The sequence below is a fragment of the Bufo bufo genome, chromosome 3 (assembly GCF_905171765.1).
Source record: "Bufo bufo chromosome 3, aBufBuf1.1, whole genome shotgun sequence".
Lineage (NCBI taxonomy): Eukaryota > Metazoa > Chordata > Amphibia > Anura > Bufonidae > Bufo > Bufo bufo.
In genome coordinates this window covers 562,378,295-562,396,961 of record NC_053391.1, presented here as the reverse complement: position 1 = coordinate 562,396,961, position 18,667 = coordinate 562,378,295, and the positions used below count along the sequence as shown (strand labels likewise).

Below are 18,667 nucleotides of genomic sequence, written 5' to 3'. Positions count from 1 at the left end.
GATCCGTCTTGATCAGTTTCCCAGCGTTATTCTGTCCGTGATGGGAACGCAATGAAACGGAACATAATGCATTCTGGTGCATTCCGTTCCCTTCAGTTCAGTTTTGTCCCCATTGACAATGAATAGGGACAAAACTCAAGTGTTCCCCCCCGCTATTGACATCCTATGACGGATCTCAATAGCAGAAAGGGAAAGTGCAGATGTGAAAGTAGCCTTAAATGCATTCCGTATTTTTCTATTGAACTCTATAAACAGGGATCAAAATAGAATGCAATTAAAGTGTTCAGTTTTAGCAGTTCCATTATTTTCCATTTTAATCACATTTGAACGGATTGCTAAAATGGAAAGTGAAACGCTGATGTGAACTCCCCCTTAATACTGTATCTTGGGGGGTGGGGGTACTGTACGGTCTGGATCCTCTGGCACGCATGCACCTCATCTACAGTAGGATTTCATTGTGTCTTTCTTCACTGGGCATAAATCTGCCGGGGCCTCTGCCAGGTTGGCCATGTTCCAAATACGTTTTGCAGCCTTTTAAAGGGTAAAGTAGATTTCAAGGTCATAGACATGGAAGGAGACCAGTATAACTTGAGATTGCTTTCTGCCAGGAACATTGGAACCTGTCCCAACTGAGTCTGGTCGCTGAGACTTCTGCATTGTGCTGTGATAAGGACATTCACTTTCTTCTTATATCCATTATATTTTCAGGCTCTTTGTACGGATGGTCGTCTTTTTAACCATTTGGAGACCATTTGGCGCTTTAGTCCTGGCATCCCTGGTTACCCTCGTACGTGCACTGTAGACTTTTCGGTATGTTACATTTGTTTTCTAATTCCTCCTCCTATACCATATATTATATTATTTTATAGTTTATTTCAATTTGGGGGATGGGTGATCAACTATCAAGGAACCTGAAAGAAAATGTTTAAATATATAACCTAAACCATGAAAGAAAACATGAGCTTACTGAGTGACTGACTGGTACAGAGAGAGAGAGAGAAGGCCCTGCTCGCTTTGGCATGCCGTCTGCAAGGGAAAAAAGCAGCTAACAGGTGAAGATGGAAACTGCATATACAGTTGTGTAGCGTAGGTCAGTTTCTGAAGAAGTGGGCCTTTCGAGCAACTTTCAAACCAACCCCCCCTTTTTTTTTTTTAAGCCAGTCATTAAATGGGTTTTCAGAAGTTTTTGTACAGATTACCTATCATCAGGCCCCCAGATCTGCCTGCAGTGTATGGCCAACAGGCTGCATCAGTATAATATACTGTACTGCATAAGCAGTACAGTATATTATAGAAGCGATCAAACAATTGCATGTCAAAGTCCCCTTGTGGGACTAAGGCCGCATGCACACATCTTTTGCGGCCCCATTGAAGTGAATGGGTCTGCATCCGAGCCGCCAAAACGGCGGTTCGGATGCGGACCAAAACAACGGCCATGGGCAGGGCCTAAGTGTAAAAATAAGAGTTAATGACCAGAAGCATTTTTTTGTTTTTAAGTATTAATGCTGTATAGACAGGCACCCTACATCTAGTCGCAAGCAGAGAAAGATATATAAGGTACTGAATATTTTATTCCATTGCTAAAACTAATCTACAGAATACAATAAAGATGTAAATAAAATAAAGCATAAATAAAAAATACAAGATAAAAAGGTGTGTGTTACACAAGATATGGATAAAACTGTAAATGCAGGCAATATGCCCCTAGAGGCAAATAATATCTCCTATAAATATCAAGTCAATATTTCTTATTATTGTCAAGACAGATATTGGACAAATAAAAGTGACGTTGTGTCCTCCTAAAATGTCTGGGAAAAAACGCATAAAAGAATCTGGTGGTCAATACCGGCTAACTGCCGTCCTTATAAATGTACCATCTTGTTGACTGGTACAGCTGTATGTAGTGGTTAGAATCAAAAGTCTAATGTATTGATAGCCACAATCAGTTATATATGAGAATCACAGTCAATCCTTTATGGTGGCGGAGTTTAGTGATGTAAATCACAGTTCATTCCAGCTGGCTATGCTTTAATAGTATTAATGGAGGTCTTTCTCCACCACAGCGGTTTGATCATATACAGGTATAAATGGATTATATGCAGTTTGGGCAGTTGGGTATTGTGCTAACCGCGGCGTCCCACGTAGCTGTACTTCCAGTATCCCAAACTGCCGTTACCTGTCTTGGCGTCTTCACGGCTTGCTGCCGCTCGTGCAGGCCCGGCTTCACTTTTGGGATTCCCCGATGAGTGTACCACGTGGGTGGGACGTCACTTCTTCAGCGTCCCACGTGTATCATGCCGGTCTTTTACAGCGGATTTGCCGATCACTGAAAAGGCAGTGTTGTAGTTGGAAGCGCTTCCAAAAGAGAGTTATTGAATGTTATCTGTCTATATCATGGGGTATGCGGGTATAGCCACTAGTCACCAGACGAGTTTGGGAGTCCCGATCTGACTCCATCAGTGGTTACCCGCGTATACCCATAAGGCTTTTTTTATACCCCATCTTTGGTTACACAGAAAGTCTGAAATGGATATTGGATTTTCTTTTACTCAGACATTTTATAGTTTGTCTGTTTTTTTTCTTTATATAGATTTTTCTGGGAATAGTTGCATATCTTCCATTCTCAATTATCAAAAGTCCTGTATGGACAGTACCTCATATATTCCAATGTTAGATTCCAGATTGCTTTGTTGTTGTGGTAACGCTGTGTTGTTTTGTCATTTCATGCATTTTTTTTTGTATATATTATATGGAAGATTGCATTATAACCGTTCCATTACATATTTCTTTACAAATATCAAACGTTACTCTATTAAAATAAGTCTTACTCAAGGAGAAACCTTTCTTCTAGATTAACATTGAAAAAGGGGACATAGGGACTTCATGTTTAAAACATAGTATCCTAGTTGTTCTTAGGTCATTCTTATTTTTTGTATTTTCATTTCCATTTTTCTTATTTTTATTGTTGCTTGACAAATATATTCAGTATATGTGAATTCTTCATCTGAATAGATGGTAGACGGGGGCCTCCTACCGAGGGAGGGTCGGAGTGCTGATAAACAGCCAGACGCCGATCCTCCGTCGCCCCAGGAGTCTAAGAAGCCGAACAATTCAAGGTCTGCATTAAGCCCTTCCAGTATAAATGTGTTTAAATTCAAATAAATATATATTTTTATTCTGTACGTGACATTTTCTTAACGTGATTCCCTCCCTTCCAGTGTTCCTCCACCCTTTCAATAGCTGCAAAGGATAAACCCGTTGGATCCTGGTTATGGTGTAGCCTCAAGTGTTTCAAAAGTGAATGTTTTTCATACCCATTCCTGATATTATTGATATGTTTAGATATTCGTTTTTTAAGAGTCCTTTTCGTTCTCCCTATATATTGTTTTTTGCAGGGACACTGTATGATGTAGATGACACTCGTGCTATTACAGGTAAAAAATTCTCTTATTTCATGTTCAAACCGGGTGGTGGTTGAGTATAGTTTTTCTGTCTTTTTCTGGAAGGAGGTAATTTTGCAGTTGCCACATTTATTACAAAATAGAAACCTCTTAATTTTAGCCACCCACTCATTGAGTGTTCTCGTCTCTTATTGTATGGTTTGATGGATGGGGCGACTTTTGGTCCTAAATTTGGGGCTTTTGTGTAAATAATATGTGGGTTAATGGCAATGGAGGGGCCTATCAGTTTGTCTTTTTGAATATGGTGCCAGTGTTTTCTAATGATCCTTCTACTTTTTTATATTGAGCATTGAATGGTAATATAATGTATGGCGTTTCATCTTTTCCTGTAATGTCGTTACTTTTAGCGTTTTCAGCAATAAAGAAGGTATTTCTATCAAGCTCTCTTACTTCGGCTAGAGATGTTTCTACCTTTGTGAGAGGGTATTCTTTGGCAAGGAATTGATCTTTCAGTAATTTTGCTTCATATTCAAATCCCTCCTCACTCGTACAGCTGCGTTTTAGACGTCTGAATTGACCTTCTGGGATGTTTAACAACCATCTGGGTAAATGACAACTGGAGTGGAGGATAAAACAGTTTCTTGCTGTTGGTTTTTGAAATGTACAGCAGGTCAATTTATTATTCTCTACTCTACTCTGATTTGTAAATCTAAAAATTCTATTTGATGTTTGCTTATATTGGATGAAAAATGCAAATGAATCGAGTTGTTATTAATGTCTTCAAGGAACGCTTGGCGTTCTAGTTCTCCCTTCTGCCAAATAAATATGATTTCTTTAATGTACCTACGCCATAGCACCAGGTCCGTCCCCAGTCTATGTTCTATATATCAATCTTCCCACTGGGACATAAAAAAAAAAGTTTGCATAACTGGGGGCGAACCTGGTGCCCATGGCTGTTCCTCTGACCTGGAGGAAAGATTCCGATCCAAAGCAAAAATAATTGTGCATTAAGATAAATTCTACTCCTTCTGCTAAATATTGGATTTGTTCCGCTTGAAACATATGACTTTTTTTCCAATTGTGTCTTCATCGCTTTTATACCCTGTTCATGATCAAGAATTGTGAATAATGATTGTACATCTAAGGTACCTACAATCCAATTGGGGTTCTTTTCCAAATTTTAATAGCTTGTGTACTATCTTTTCTGTACGTTTTGGTGTTCTTTATTACAGGTTGGAGTAGTCTATCTATATATTGCGATAAGTTTAATGTTAAAGACCCAATCCCTGAGATTATTGGGCGACCTGGTGGATTCTCCAGATTTTTGTGTACTTTTGGCAAACAATAAAAAAAACGGTAATCTTTGTTGTGTGTTCAAAATAAATTTGGCTTCTTGTTCTAATAGGATCTTATTTTCCACACCCTTTGACAGTAATTTGAGAGTGAGTGGCTATATTCTTTAGTGGGATCTTTAGTTAGTTTCTTATATGTGGTTTGATCTAACGGTTGTCTGGTACATTCTTGTTTGTATTTTTTAGTGTCTAAGATCACAATCGCTCCTCCTTTGTCTGCTGGTCGAATGATGATATTGTTCTGAGTTTGTAACTGTTTTATTGCCTGAATTGCCTGGCTTGAAAGGTTATTTCTATTAGTTTTGTTTTTTATAAATCTTATATCCGATTCTACGCATTTACGGAATGTGGCGATTTCCTGTTTGGGAAATTTGGTTGATCGTTGTTTTAGTTACTTATAAACATAAGGATTTTTCATAAAGTATTTTTTTAAACACCATTTTCTAATAAATTTCCCTATCCCTATAAAAGTATTAAATTTGTCTATTTTGGTAGTAGGTGCGAATTTTAAACCTTTAAGAAGTTTGGTTTGAGAGTCTCCGTGTAAAGGTGCTAAGATTTATTATTGCATCTTTAGAATTATCTGTGCCTATCTTCTGTTGTAAATTCTTCGTTTTTCGTTGTTCTCTCCGAATATTTATCTTCTTTTTTTTCTTGTGTGAGGTCTGTGGTATTGTTCCTGAGGAACTTCCTGTGTATAATTGGGTTTCAGGTGTGGGGGTGGGTTCCATGTTTGTGATGGTGATATTCCTTGTGCTCCCAATCCTAATTTTCCTGTCTGTTCCTCAGGTTGTATTGTTGTGGTATTAAGGGAGGGTTGTGTTTGATTTGGTGATAGTCGTGACATCCTCAGAATTCGTTACCTGTGATGTGGCGGTGTTTTGTCTAAAAAATGTTCACTTGACTGTGTTTCATATCTGTTAGGCTACTTTCACACTGGCGTTTTGGCTTTCCGTTTGTGAGATCCGTTCAGGGCTCTCACAAGCGGTCCAAAACGGATCAGTTTTGCCCCTAATGCATTCTATATTGAAAAGGATCCACTCAGAATGCATCAGTTTGCCTCCGTTCCGTCTCCATTCCGCTTGGGAAGTGGACACCAAAACGCTGCCTGCAGCGCTTTGGTGTCCGTCTGACGAAACTGAGCCAAACTGATCCGTCCCCATTGACTTACACTGTGTGTCAGGACGGATCCGTTTGGCTCAGTTTTCTATTACATAATCTGGCACAATAAAAAACTGATATATCCTCCATTGACTTTCAATGGTCACCAAAAAATAAATAATTGAAAATCCCAAAAACTTTATTATAAATATATATAGACAGTACATACATAATAAAAAAGGCAGCACAAGTCAGGACACACAGATGAGCAGGACCCAAGGAGAGGCCAGGAGATCAGTGCACCAAGAAACAGGGAAAAAGAATGCTAGCTAAAAGAGCATACCACAGAACCTCATGGCAGCAACGCCCCAAACAAAGTACAAAGGAGGCGATTGTAAAAATGAGGTTTGGGTGAAAGAACTAAAAATAGGCATACCCTGAGTGGTGTATCGATCTCTCGGCCGACTCCTGACCCAACGCCGTTTCGCCAGTAGACCTGGCTTCTTATTTAACAATAAATGGACCATGGGAGAATCCCTAAGGCCTCTTTCACACGGGCGTGTCCGGATGTGTCCCGGTGCATTGCGGCAAACCCGTGCGAGTAGGTACGCAATTGCAGTCAGTTTTGACTGCGATTGCGTTCCGTTGTTCAGTTTTTATCGCGCGGGTGCAATGCGTTTTGCACGCGTGTGCTAAAAAACTGACTGTGGTACCCAGACCCAAACTTCTTCACAGAAGTTCAGGTTTGGGTTAGTTGTAGTGTAGATTGTATTATTTTCCCTTATAACATGGTTATAAGGGAAAATAATAGCATTCTGAATACAGAATGCATAGTACAATAGGGCTTGAGGGGTTAAAAAAAAATATAACTGACCTTAATCCACTTGTTCGCGCAGCCCGGCATCTCTTTTGTCTTCATCTGTGAGCAATAGGACCTTTGATGACGTCACTACGCTCATCACATGGTCCATCACCATGGTGATGGATCATGTGATGAACGCAGTGATGTCATCAAAGGTCCTATAGCTCACAGAACAAGACAGAAGAGATGCCGGGCTGCGCGAACAAGTGGATTAAGGTGAGTTAAATTATTATAATTTTTTTAACCCCTCCAGCCCTATTGTACTATGCATTCTGTATTCAGAATGCAATTATTTTCCCTTATAACCATGTTATAAGGGGAAATAATAATGATCGGGTCCCGATAGTCTCCTAGCAACTGTGCGTGAAAATCACACCGCATCCGTACTTGCTTGCGATTTTCACGCACCCCCATTCACTTCTATGAGGCCTGCGTTGCGTGAAAAACGCAGAATATAGAACATGCTGCGATTTTCACACAACGCACAAGTGATGTGTGAAAATCACCGCTCATGTGCACAGCCCCATAGAAATGAATGGGTCCGGATTCAGTGCGGGTGCAATGTGTTCACTTCACGCATTGCACCCGTGCGGAAAACTCGCCCGTGTGAAAGGAGCCTAAAGGTCTATACCCATCTAAAATCCCAGCACAGGACCTCTGAGACAGATTTCATTAAAGAGTGGGAATCTTTTCTAATGACCCAATCTAGCACTGGTTCAACTAATTATCAAAAGAAGAACACAAATTTTGAATGACACAACTGAGAAAATAAATGATATGAAAGTGACGATAGAACAACTTCCAAACAACGAGGAATACAACATATGGCAAGACAGACTATGCAAAAGTCTAGATAAATTTGAATGGGAAATTATGGATAAAATTTGTTTCTAAAAAAAAAAAAAAAAATCAGGAAAGTACACAACCAAATAAAATACTAGAAAAACCACAGAACTATGCTCGCGAAGTCACTAGAGAGATAGGAGAAATGGACCAAGATATTACACAATCAAAGTTTAATATCCCAGTTACTAACAGATATGAAACACTGTCAAGTGAACATTTTTTAGACAAAACACCGCCACATCACAGGTCACGAATTCGAAGGATGTCACGACAATCACCAAATCAAACACAACACCCCCCTCCCTTAATATTACACCAATACAATCTGAGGAAGAGACAGGACAATCTGGATTGGGAGCACAAGGAATATCACCATCACAAACATGGAACCCACCCCCACACCTGAAACCCAATTATACACAGGAAGTTCCTCAGAAATAATACCACAGACCTCACACTCAAGAAAAACGAAGAGAGATTCGGAGAGGACAACGAAAAACGAAGAATTTACAACAGAAGATAGGCACAGATAATTCTAAAGATGCAATAATAAATCTTAGCACCTTTTACACTGAGACTTTCAAACCAAACTTCTTAACAAAGGTTTAAAATTCGCACCTACCACCAAAATGGACAAATTTCATACTTTTATAGAGATAGAGAAATTAATTAGAAAATTGTGTTTATAAAAATACTTTATGAAAAATCCCATTACACAAGCCACAATAAATGGTGAAAGATATAAACATAAGGAACTAAAACAACGATCGACCAAAGTTCCCAGACAGAAAATCGCCACATTCCGTAAATGTGTAGAATCTGATATAAGATGTATAAAAATCTAAACTAATAGAAATAACCTTTCAAGCCAGGCAATTCAGGCAATAAAACAGTTACAAACTCAGAACAATATCATCATTCGACCAGCAGACAAAGGAGGAGCGATTGTGATCTTAGACACTAAAAAATACAAACCAGAATGTACCAGACAACCGTTAGATCAAACCACATATAAGAAACTAACTATAGATCCCACTAAAGAATATAGCCACTCACTCTCAAATTATTGTCAAAGGGTGTGGAAAATAAGATCCTATTAGAACAAGAAGCCAAATTTATTTTGAACACACAACAAAGATTACCGTTTTTTTTATTGTTTGCCAAAAGTACACAAAAATCTGGAGAATCCACCAGGTCGCCCAATAATCTCAGGGATTGGGTCTTTAACATTAAACTTATCGCAATATATAGATAGACTACTCCAACCGGTAATAAAGAACACCAAAACGTACAGAAAAGATAGTACACAAACTATTAAAATTTGGAATAGAACCCCAATTGGATTTTAGGTACCTTAATGATTGTACATCTATTCACAATTCTTGATCATGAACAGGGTATAAAAGCGATGAAGACACAATTGGAAAAAAGTCATATGTTTCAAGCGGAACAAATCCAATATTTAGCAGAAGGAGTAGAATTTATCTTAATGCACAATTATTTTTGCTTTGGATCGGAATCTTTCCTCCAGGTCAGAGGAACAGCCATGGGCACCAGGTTCGCCCCCAGTTATACAAACTTTTTTTTATGTCCCAGTGGGAAGATTGATATATAGAACATAGACTGGGGACGGACCTGGTGCTATGGCGTAGGTACATTGACGACATCATAATTATTTGGCAGAAGGGAGAACTAGAACTCCAAGCGTTCCTTGAAGACATTAATAACAACTCGATTCATTTGCATTTTTCATCCAATATAAGCAAACATCAAATAGAATTTTTAGATTTACAAATCAGAGTAGAGAATAATAAATTGACCTGCTGTACATTTCAAAAACCAAAAGCAAGAAAGTTTTATCCTCCACTCTAGTTGTCATTTACCCAGATGGTTGTTAAACATCCCAGAAGGTCAATTCAGACGTCTAAAACGCAACTGTACGAGTGAGGAGGGATTTGAATATGAAGCAAAATTACTGAAAGATCAATTCCTTGCCAAAGAATACCCTCTCACAAAGGTAGAAACATCTCTAGCCAAAGTAAGAGAGCTTGATAGAAATACCTTCTTTATTGCTGAAAACGCTAAAAGTAACGACATTACAGGAAAAGATGAAACGCCATACATTATATTACCATTCAATGCTCAATATAAAGTAGAAGGGATCATTAGAAAACACTGGCACCATATTCAAAAAGACAAACTGATAGGCCCCTCCATTGCCATTAACCCACATATTATTTACACAAAAGCCCCAAATTTAGTGTACTTTCACACTTGCGGCAGAGGCATCCGGCAGGCAGCTCAGTCGCCGGATCCGTCAAAATGTATGCAAACTGATGGGATTTGTCAGACGGATAAGGATCCTGATTCGTATGACAAATGCATTGAAATGATGGATCCGTCTCTCCAGTGTCATCCGGAAAAACAGATCCGACATTTATTTTTTTCACATCTTTTGCGGTCTGAGCATGTGCAGACCACAATGCCGGATCTGTTTTGCAGGGACACTCAGCATTAATCCATTTCAATGGGAAAAAATGCCGGATCCGGCATGTGTTACGGAATTTTGGACGGAGATAAAACCGTAGCATGCTGCGGTATTATCTCCATCCTGAAAAGTCAAAAAGACTGGACTGAAGGCCTCCTAATGCATCCTGAACGGATTGCTCTCCATTCAGAATGCATCAGGATAAAACTGATCAGTTCTTTTCCGGTATTGAGCCCCTAGGATAGAACTCAATGCCGGAAAAGAATAACGCTAGTGTGAAAGTACCCTTAGGACTAAGGCCTCTTTCACACTTGCGTTGTCCGGATCCGTCGTGTACTCCATTTGCCGGAAGTGCCCGCCGGATCCGTAACACCGCAAGTAAACTGAAAGCATTTGAAGACTGATCAGTCTTCAAAATGCGTTCAGTGTTACTATGGCAGCCAGGACGCTATTAAAGTCCTGGTTGCCATTGTAGTAGTGGGGAGCGGGGGAGCAGTATACTTACCGTCCGTGCGGCTCCCGGGGCGCTCCAGAATGACGTCAGAGCGCCCCATGCGCATGGATGACGTGATCCATGCGATCACGTCATCCATGCGCGTGGGGCGCCCTGACGTCACTCTGAAGCGCCCCGGGAGCCGCACGGACGGAAAGTATACTGCTCCCCACTACACTTTACCATGGCAAACAGGACTTTAGCGTCCTGGCAGCCATGGTAACCATTCAGAAAAAGCGAAACGTCGGATCCGGTAATGCGCCGAAACGACGTTTAGCTTAAGGCCGGATCCGGATTAATGCCTTTCAATGGGCATTAATTCCGGATCTGGCCTTGCGGCAAGTGTTCAGGATTTTTGACCGGAGCAAAAAGCGCAGCATGCTGCGGTATTTTCTACGGCCAAAAAACGTTCCGGTCCGGAACTGAAGACATCCTGATGCATCCTGAACGGATTTCTCTCCATTCAGAATGCATTAGGATAAAACTGATCAGGATTCTTCCAGCATAGAGCCAAGGCGATGGAACTTTATGCCGGAACAGAACAACGCAAGTGTGAAAGAGCCCTAAAAGTCGCCCCATCCATCAAACCATACAATAAGAGACGAGAACACTCAATGAGTGGGTGGCTAAAATTAAGAGGTTTCTATATTGTAATAAATGTGGCAACTGCAAAATTACCTCCTTCCAGAAAAAGACAGAAAAACTATACTCAACAACAACCCGGTTTGAACATGAAATAAGAGAATTCCTTACCTGTAATAGCACGAGGAGAACAATATATAGGGAGAACGAAAAGGACTCTTAAAAAACGAATATCTAAACACATCAATAATAACAGGAATGGGTATGAAAAACATTCACTTTTGAAACTCTTTAAGCTACACCACAACCAGGATCCAACGGGTTTATCCTTTACACCTATTGAAATGGTGGCGGAACACTGAAGGGGAGGGAATCACGTTATGAAAATGTCATGTACAGAATCAAAATATATATTTGAATTTAACACACTTATACCAGAAGAGCTTAAAGAGGACCTTTCACCGATTCTTACCCTATGAACTAACTATACAGATATGTAGAGCGGCGCCCGGGGATCTCACTGCACTTACTATTATTCCCGGGCGCCGCTCCGTTCTCCTGCTATGCCCTCCGGTATCTCCGCTCACTAAGTTATAGTAGGCGGAGATACCAGTCCCTAAGTTATGGTAGGCGGAGTCTGCCCTAGCGCTGGCCAATCGCAGCGCAGAGCTCACAGCCTGGGAGGTTATTTTCTCCCAGGCTGTGAGCTCTGCAATGCGATTGGCCAGCGCTAGGGCAGACTCCGCCTACCATAACTTAGGGAACGGAGATACCGGAGGACATAGCAGGAGAACGGAGCGGCGCCCGGGGATAATAGTAAGTGCAGAGAGATCCCCGGGCGCCGCTCCACATGTATGTATACTTAGTTCATAGGGTAAGAATCGGTGAAAGGTCCTCTTTAAGGCAGACCTTGAATTGTTCGGCTTCTTATAGACTCGGCACCCCTGGCCGACAGAGGATCGGCGTCTGGCTGTTTATCAGCACTCCGACCCTCCCTCGGTAGGAGGCCCCCATCCCCCCGTCTATCATCTATTCAGATGAAGAATTCGCATATACTGAATAAATCTGTCAAGCAACAATAGAAATAAGAAAAATGGAAATGAAAATAGAAAATGCAAAAAATAAGAATGACCCAAGAACAACTAGGATACTATGTTTTACACATGAAGTCCATATGTCCCCTTTATCAATGTTTATCTAAAACAGAGATGCTCAACCTGCGGCCTTGCCTTCCCACCATGCCCTGCTGTAAGCTGAAGGCTGTTAAGGCATGCTGGGAGTTGTAGTTTTGCAACAGCTGGAGGGTTGAGCATGCCTGATCTAGAAGAAATGTTTCTCCTTGAGTAAGACTTTTTTTTTAAATAGAGTAATGTTTGATATTTTTAAAGGGAACCAGTCACCGGGATTTTGGGTATAGAGCTGAGGACATGGGTTTCTAGATGGCCGCTCGCACATCTGCAATATCCAGTCCCCATAGCTCTGTGTGCTTTTATTGTGTAAAAAAACCGATTAGATACATATGCAAATTAACCTGAGATGAGTCCTGTATGTGAGAGGAGTCGAACAGGACTCCTCTCAGGTTAATTTGCATATGGATCAAATCGGTTTTTTTACACAATAAAAGCACACAGAGCTATGGGGACTGGGTATTGCGGATGTGCTAGCAGCCCATGTCCTCAGCTCTATACCCAAAATACCGGTGACAGGTTCCCGTTCAAGAAATATGTAATGGAACGGTTATAATGCAATCTCCCATATAATATAATATAATATAATATAATATATACAAAAAAATGCATGTAATCAAAAAACACAGCGTTACCGCAACAAAGCAATCTGGAATCTAACATTGGAATATATGAGGTACTGCCCATCATGGACTTTTGATAATTGAGAATGGAAGATATGCAACTATTCCCAGTAAAAGAAAATCCAATATACATTTTAGATTTTCTGTGTAACCAAAGATGGGGTATAAAAAAAGCCTTATGGGTATACGCGGGTAACCACTGATGGAGTCAGATCGGGACTCCCAAACTCGTCTGGTGACTAGTGGCTATACCCGCATACCCCATGATATAGACAGATAACATTCAATAACTCTTTTGGAAGCGCTTCCAACTACAACACTGCCTTTTCAGTGATCTGCGAATCCGCTGTAAAAGACCGGCATGATACACGTGGGACGCTGAAGAAGTGACGTCCCACCCACGTGGTACACTCATCGGGGAATCCCAAAAGTGAAGCCGGGCCTGCACGAGCGGCAGCAAGCCGTGAAGACGCCAAGACAGGTAACGGCAGTTTGGGATATTGGAAGTACAGCTACGTGGGACGCCGCGGTTAGCACAATACCCAACTGCCCAAACTGCATATAATCTATTTATACCTGTATATGATCAAACCGCTGTGGTGGAGAAAGACCTCCATTAATACTATTACATCACTAAACTCCGCCACCATAAAGGATTGACTGTGATTCTCATATATAACCGATTGTGGCTATCAATACATTAGACTTTTGATTCTAACCACTACATACAGCTGTACCAGTCAACAAGATGGTACATTTATAAGGACGGCAGTTAGCCGGTATTGACCACCAGATTTTTAAAGTGTTTTTTTCCCCCAGACGTTTTAGGAGGACACAACGTCACTTTTATTTGTCCAATATCTGTCTTGACAATAGTAAGAAATATTGACTTGATATTTATAGGAGATATTTTTTGCCTCTAGGGGCATATTCCCTGCAGTTTTATCCATATCTTGTGTAACACGCACCTTTTTTATCTGTATTTTATTTTATTTTTTACATCTTTATTGTATTCTGTATATTAGTGTTAGCAATGGAATAAAATATTCAGTACCTTTTTTATATTCAGTACCTTTCTCTGCGTGCGACTAGATGTAGGGTGCCTGTCTATACAGCATTAATACTTATTCAATATACTAATAGGTGCTCAGTGTCTATCTGATTCACCCAATTACATGATGGCAGCCAGGTGAGCCACCATAATACTTCTTGAATTTTTTTTGTTTTTGCCCCTTTGCGTTACAGCAGCAAATTGTGCTGTTTTTATTTATTTGTTGAGAAATTTAATTTTTTGGCATTGGTTTGGGATACATATAAATTACGGTGTAATTTATAAATGTATTTTTTAATTGTGTGCACAATAAAATGTATTTTACAGTAAACAATGGCAATATTCTTTTGGGAGTGGGCAGTGTCATAGTAACATAGTTTATAAGGCTGAAAAAAGACATTTGTCCATCCAGTTCGGCCTGTTATCCTGCAAGTTGATCCAGAGGAAGACAAACAAACCCCTGTGAGGTAGAAGCCAATTTTCCCCACTTTAGGGGAAAAAATTGCTTCCCGACTCCAATCAGGCAATCGGAATAACTCAACGATCAACTAGTAACTATTTAACTAGACAGTGGAATTAAAGGGAATGTGTTGCCTATATTAATATCTTTATTTTGTCTCATATTTATTTATTTTTATCTATTTTACAATTCTATATATAAAAAAATATTTTTTTTATCCTGTTCTCTATGCAAGGTTATAGGGCGGCCATCTTGCCTAACAGCATTTAGAGAGATCCTTTACAACAGCCACATGGGTCATAGACAAACTAGACAGGAGCCAACTTATTGGCTTCTATGGGAGAATGTTCTAGGCATGCTCTGTGACCTGGGCAGAGGTTAGGAGGGAGTAGATAAGCTGTGACATCACCTTTTGTGAATGGTGGGTCATGTGTTACCTATATATAGCTGTTATCTATTATTGTAGTTCTGCCTGTGATAATAATGAGATGACTGAATAATACATTCATTCATTTCTAGGGGAGTTTGGGAGATAGATGAGCGCTGTACTTGGCTATCTCCCAAACTCCCCTAGAAATGAATGGAGCGGATGAACACATACTCTGGCTGCTCCATTCATTTCTGGGTGGGGAGGTCTTCACGGGGTACGGGACTCCTGTTCTCATGACCGGTAGGGGTCCCAGGGGTAGGACCCCCATCGATCTAATAGTTATTCCCTGTCCTTTTAAACAATAGTCATTTTTTGATGACTCATTCCCTTTTTTTGATTGGCTTGGAATTATTTCTAGCTGTAACTTGATTTGCTCTCTTTATCCTACAGATATCCTTCGAATTTCGGTCCTTGCTGCATTCCCAGCTGGCCGCTGTCTTTTTCGATGAGGTAGTGAAGCAGATGGTCGCAGCCTTTGAGAGACGAGCAGGGAAGACCTTTGGTCCAGAAACGTCAATTCCCCGTGAACTGATGTTTCATGAAATACATCAGACGTGATGCCCTCACATCAGCTGTACTGGCACGGGAGAGACCGCAATGAAACATCAACGCAAACCAACCCAAAGTTCACACAATGAATATGGAACCAGAGTCTCAAACTCTGGGCACTTACTGGGACTTATGAGCTCAGAAACACATCTTGGTTTTTCTTTGTATTTTTTTTTTTTTTAAACCATATTTATTTAATTTCACATCTGATTTGTGCTGAGAAATATATTGTAGAAGTTATCGGTAGTGTCCAGGCTGGTACGCTGCACTGTAGCAGGACTAGGACCACCTGGGACTGATGCATTTTAACCGTGTGTTATCCTATATTTTTGTTTTAAGTTCTCATATATGATGAGATGGGTGCTGCATCCCACTGTACTCCTATATTGGAAAGGGACTTTTCTCTTACTCCTGCCATAGTGGCACCACTGACAAAAGCTAGGCCTGTAGTCCTAAACCATCATAGTCAGACCCCCTGCATTACAGGAAGGCACTGCTGGTTTTACGATCACATATACCTCTTGTTGACTGATTATGTGCCCCCTCTTCCTAATACATGACCATTTCTACTCTGTGCCAGCTTTAGTGCCCAATATTTTGTGATACTGTATGCATTCTAAGGATGTTGCATTGATAACATGAAATTATGGTGCATTTTTTAAAGACTGGCTGATTACTGCATGGTTAAACTGCCCAACAATGGAGACACACCATAGCAGGAACGGAGATCATGATTGCCGTCATGGTTATTTGAAAGCATTATATTCTATGCAAATGAGTATGAATTGGAATAGCAGGGTACACTATGACAGTAGACTTGAGATCCTTTGTGCCAAAAGACCGCCGGAGATCGACAAGATGATACAGAAAGTAAAAGTGCCACAGTAACTGTCATTGTCTTCAAGACTGGGTCCACCATTTGCTTTAGGGCCTTAAAGTCTGCTTTAATGCACTAGTTGGCTCTTCACCAGGAAAAAGAGTATATGTATTTATGCATGGCATGCAGGTTCCACATGGAGAAAAGTTAAGAAAATGAAGCTTGCCTCTTGGGTCTCCAAAAGCACAAAGAGTTGGAGATCTGATCCTGGTGCAAGAGTTTACAAAAAGTGCAATACTGCCCACCTATCACACTGCTGCTGTATGAACCAGGAGCGCACGCCACGGAAAAGCCTTCTAGAGAAAAGCATTGAACATGTGGTGACTCCTCGCTGGAATCCATTTTTATTGTGTTCTAATTCTCTGTTGCTTTTTCCTGGGCGCAATAGACAGGGACCACTTGTCTTTGTTTATTAGTTATTGCTTCATTTACTGGGACCTGAAGGCTAGAACGCAGAGCCATCTCTTTGTGAAACATGCTGTCTTCAACTTCCGCTTGTGTGCCGTGTCGTTATTGATCGAGAAAACATATAGTGACTGACAAACCGACAAAACGGGAACAAGTATAAAAAAAAATAATGTAAAGGTACACACATGCAATATAACTGGCATTGCCAGGCCCTAACTAGCCTGACCTTTGGCACGACTGCCCTTTACCCACACCATGACCTCTTTACAATCCTACAAACTGCACCTTCTAGGAATCCCTTTTAAGGCCTCATGCACACGACCATGTGTATTTTGCAGTCTGCAATTTACGGATGCCATCCGAGCTTCATCCGCATTTTTTTTTTTTTTTTTGCAGACCCATTGTCTTCAGTCGGTCCGTGGCCTGCATTTTGCGGCCAAGTATAAGATGTGTTGTGTCTTTTTGCAGAACAGACATTTATGGATGCACTCATGCACTACTCACCACTCCTGGGCACTTGACTGTAAGGCGTCATCCACATGACCGTATCCATTTTGTGGTCCGTAAAATACGGATGCTGTCTAATATATATATATATATATATATATTTTGCAGACATACAGATGCAGAAAGCACACTAATGATGGTCAATGCGCTTTCTGCATCTGTATGTCTGCAAAATATATATATATATATATATATATATATATATATTAGACAGCATCCGTATTTTACGGACCACAAAATGGATACGGTCGTGTGGATGACGCCTTACAATCGAGTGCCCAAGAGTGGTGAGCAGTGCATGAGCCCATCCCCAATTATCTACTGTATGTTCAGGGCGCTGCTTGCTGTTATAGCCTACGTCTTTTTCAGTTTACCAGAAGCTGAAGTCCTTCAGAGCTGTAACCTTTTTTTCCTCCCCAGGGATGTCGGTAGCCGTTATATGTGTTGTTGACTTGCAGTAGTTGGCAATAAATCTGCTTCAAACCTTTTTGCTGTCACTAGCGAGCTGTATACCCGTTTATAATGATTTAGTCTGCAGTATGGCTGCCTATGCTGTGTTTAAAAGATGGGCCTACTCTAAAGGGAAAATACAGTGTTTTACAGAAACGGTATCTGAACATTTTCTTTTCATGTTCTTTTGTGAAGCTTACACATTTAGATTTATAATATTTGGGTTAATTATATGGTGGAGTAACTAAAACGTATGGAGTGTTTTAGAGGAATTGCCAAATAATAAGCGGATTACAGGGTACTCCACTGCTGTGGCTCCCAGGAATCCGCTATAATCTCTGGGGAATCTGGCAGCAGTTGTTAAAGGTTTACGAGTGGCAGGAAAACTATCAGATTAATAATAAAATACATTTAAAAAAATTGCATTCTTATCGTCCAGAACCCCCTCCATTCCCACACTGAGCCAGTGATTGGCTGCTGCGGTATATGGCGCGTCAAACTTGTAGCAGTGCTGTAATAAAATAGGTTCCAGAGGGTAAGTATTACATTTTTTTTATTAATCTGATCATCCCTGCCATTTGTAAAAAATTTAAATGAAAAAATCATTCCTATAACAAATGGGTGACAATGGGGTAAAGGTGAGGCATTGATGAAAGGCAACTAACACACATCTTAAAGCCCCTGTTCCTGCAAAGGGGGAAGGGGGTATGGACTAAACTTAGATTTAAAAGAACGTCTGTACTGAAGGACATACTGTACAGAAATATGATATCGGGTGACTCCAGGAAAAAACCTGGCACCAGCCAAGACCATCCTGAACTTTACATCTGTGTTGCAATCTTTACCCTTCTTCATTCTTACATCATGAGTGCAGAGCCTTTTCTAGTGATGCCGTAAAAATTATCATTATCTCTATGGATAACTGATGTATATTCATTTTGTTTTTATATTCCTTTATTGCTTTTCCCTTCACTGTTGTTTGGCTGAAATGAGAACGACT

General features: G+C 40.5%; 1 protein-coding gene across 1 annotated transcript in view; it reads left to right on the top strand.

The window, feature by feature from the left end:
* The window catches only part of COQ10A (coenzyme Q10A), a 36,895-nt gene extending 20,100 nt beyond the window's left edge, over positions 1-16,795 (top strand). The window contains exons 4-5 of the mRNA XM_040425554.1: positions 709-810; positions 15,267-16,795. Of these exons, the coding sequence (XP_040281488.1) occupies positions 709-810; positions 15,267-15,434 (270 nt within the window). The 3' untranslated portion in view covers positions 15,435-16,795. The remainder of the gene's footprint in view (positions 1-708; positions 811-15,266) is intronic.
* Positions 16,796-18,667: the final 1,872 nt, after the last annotated feature.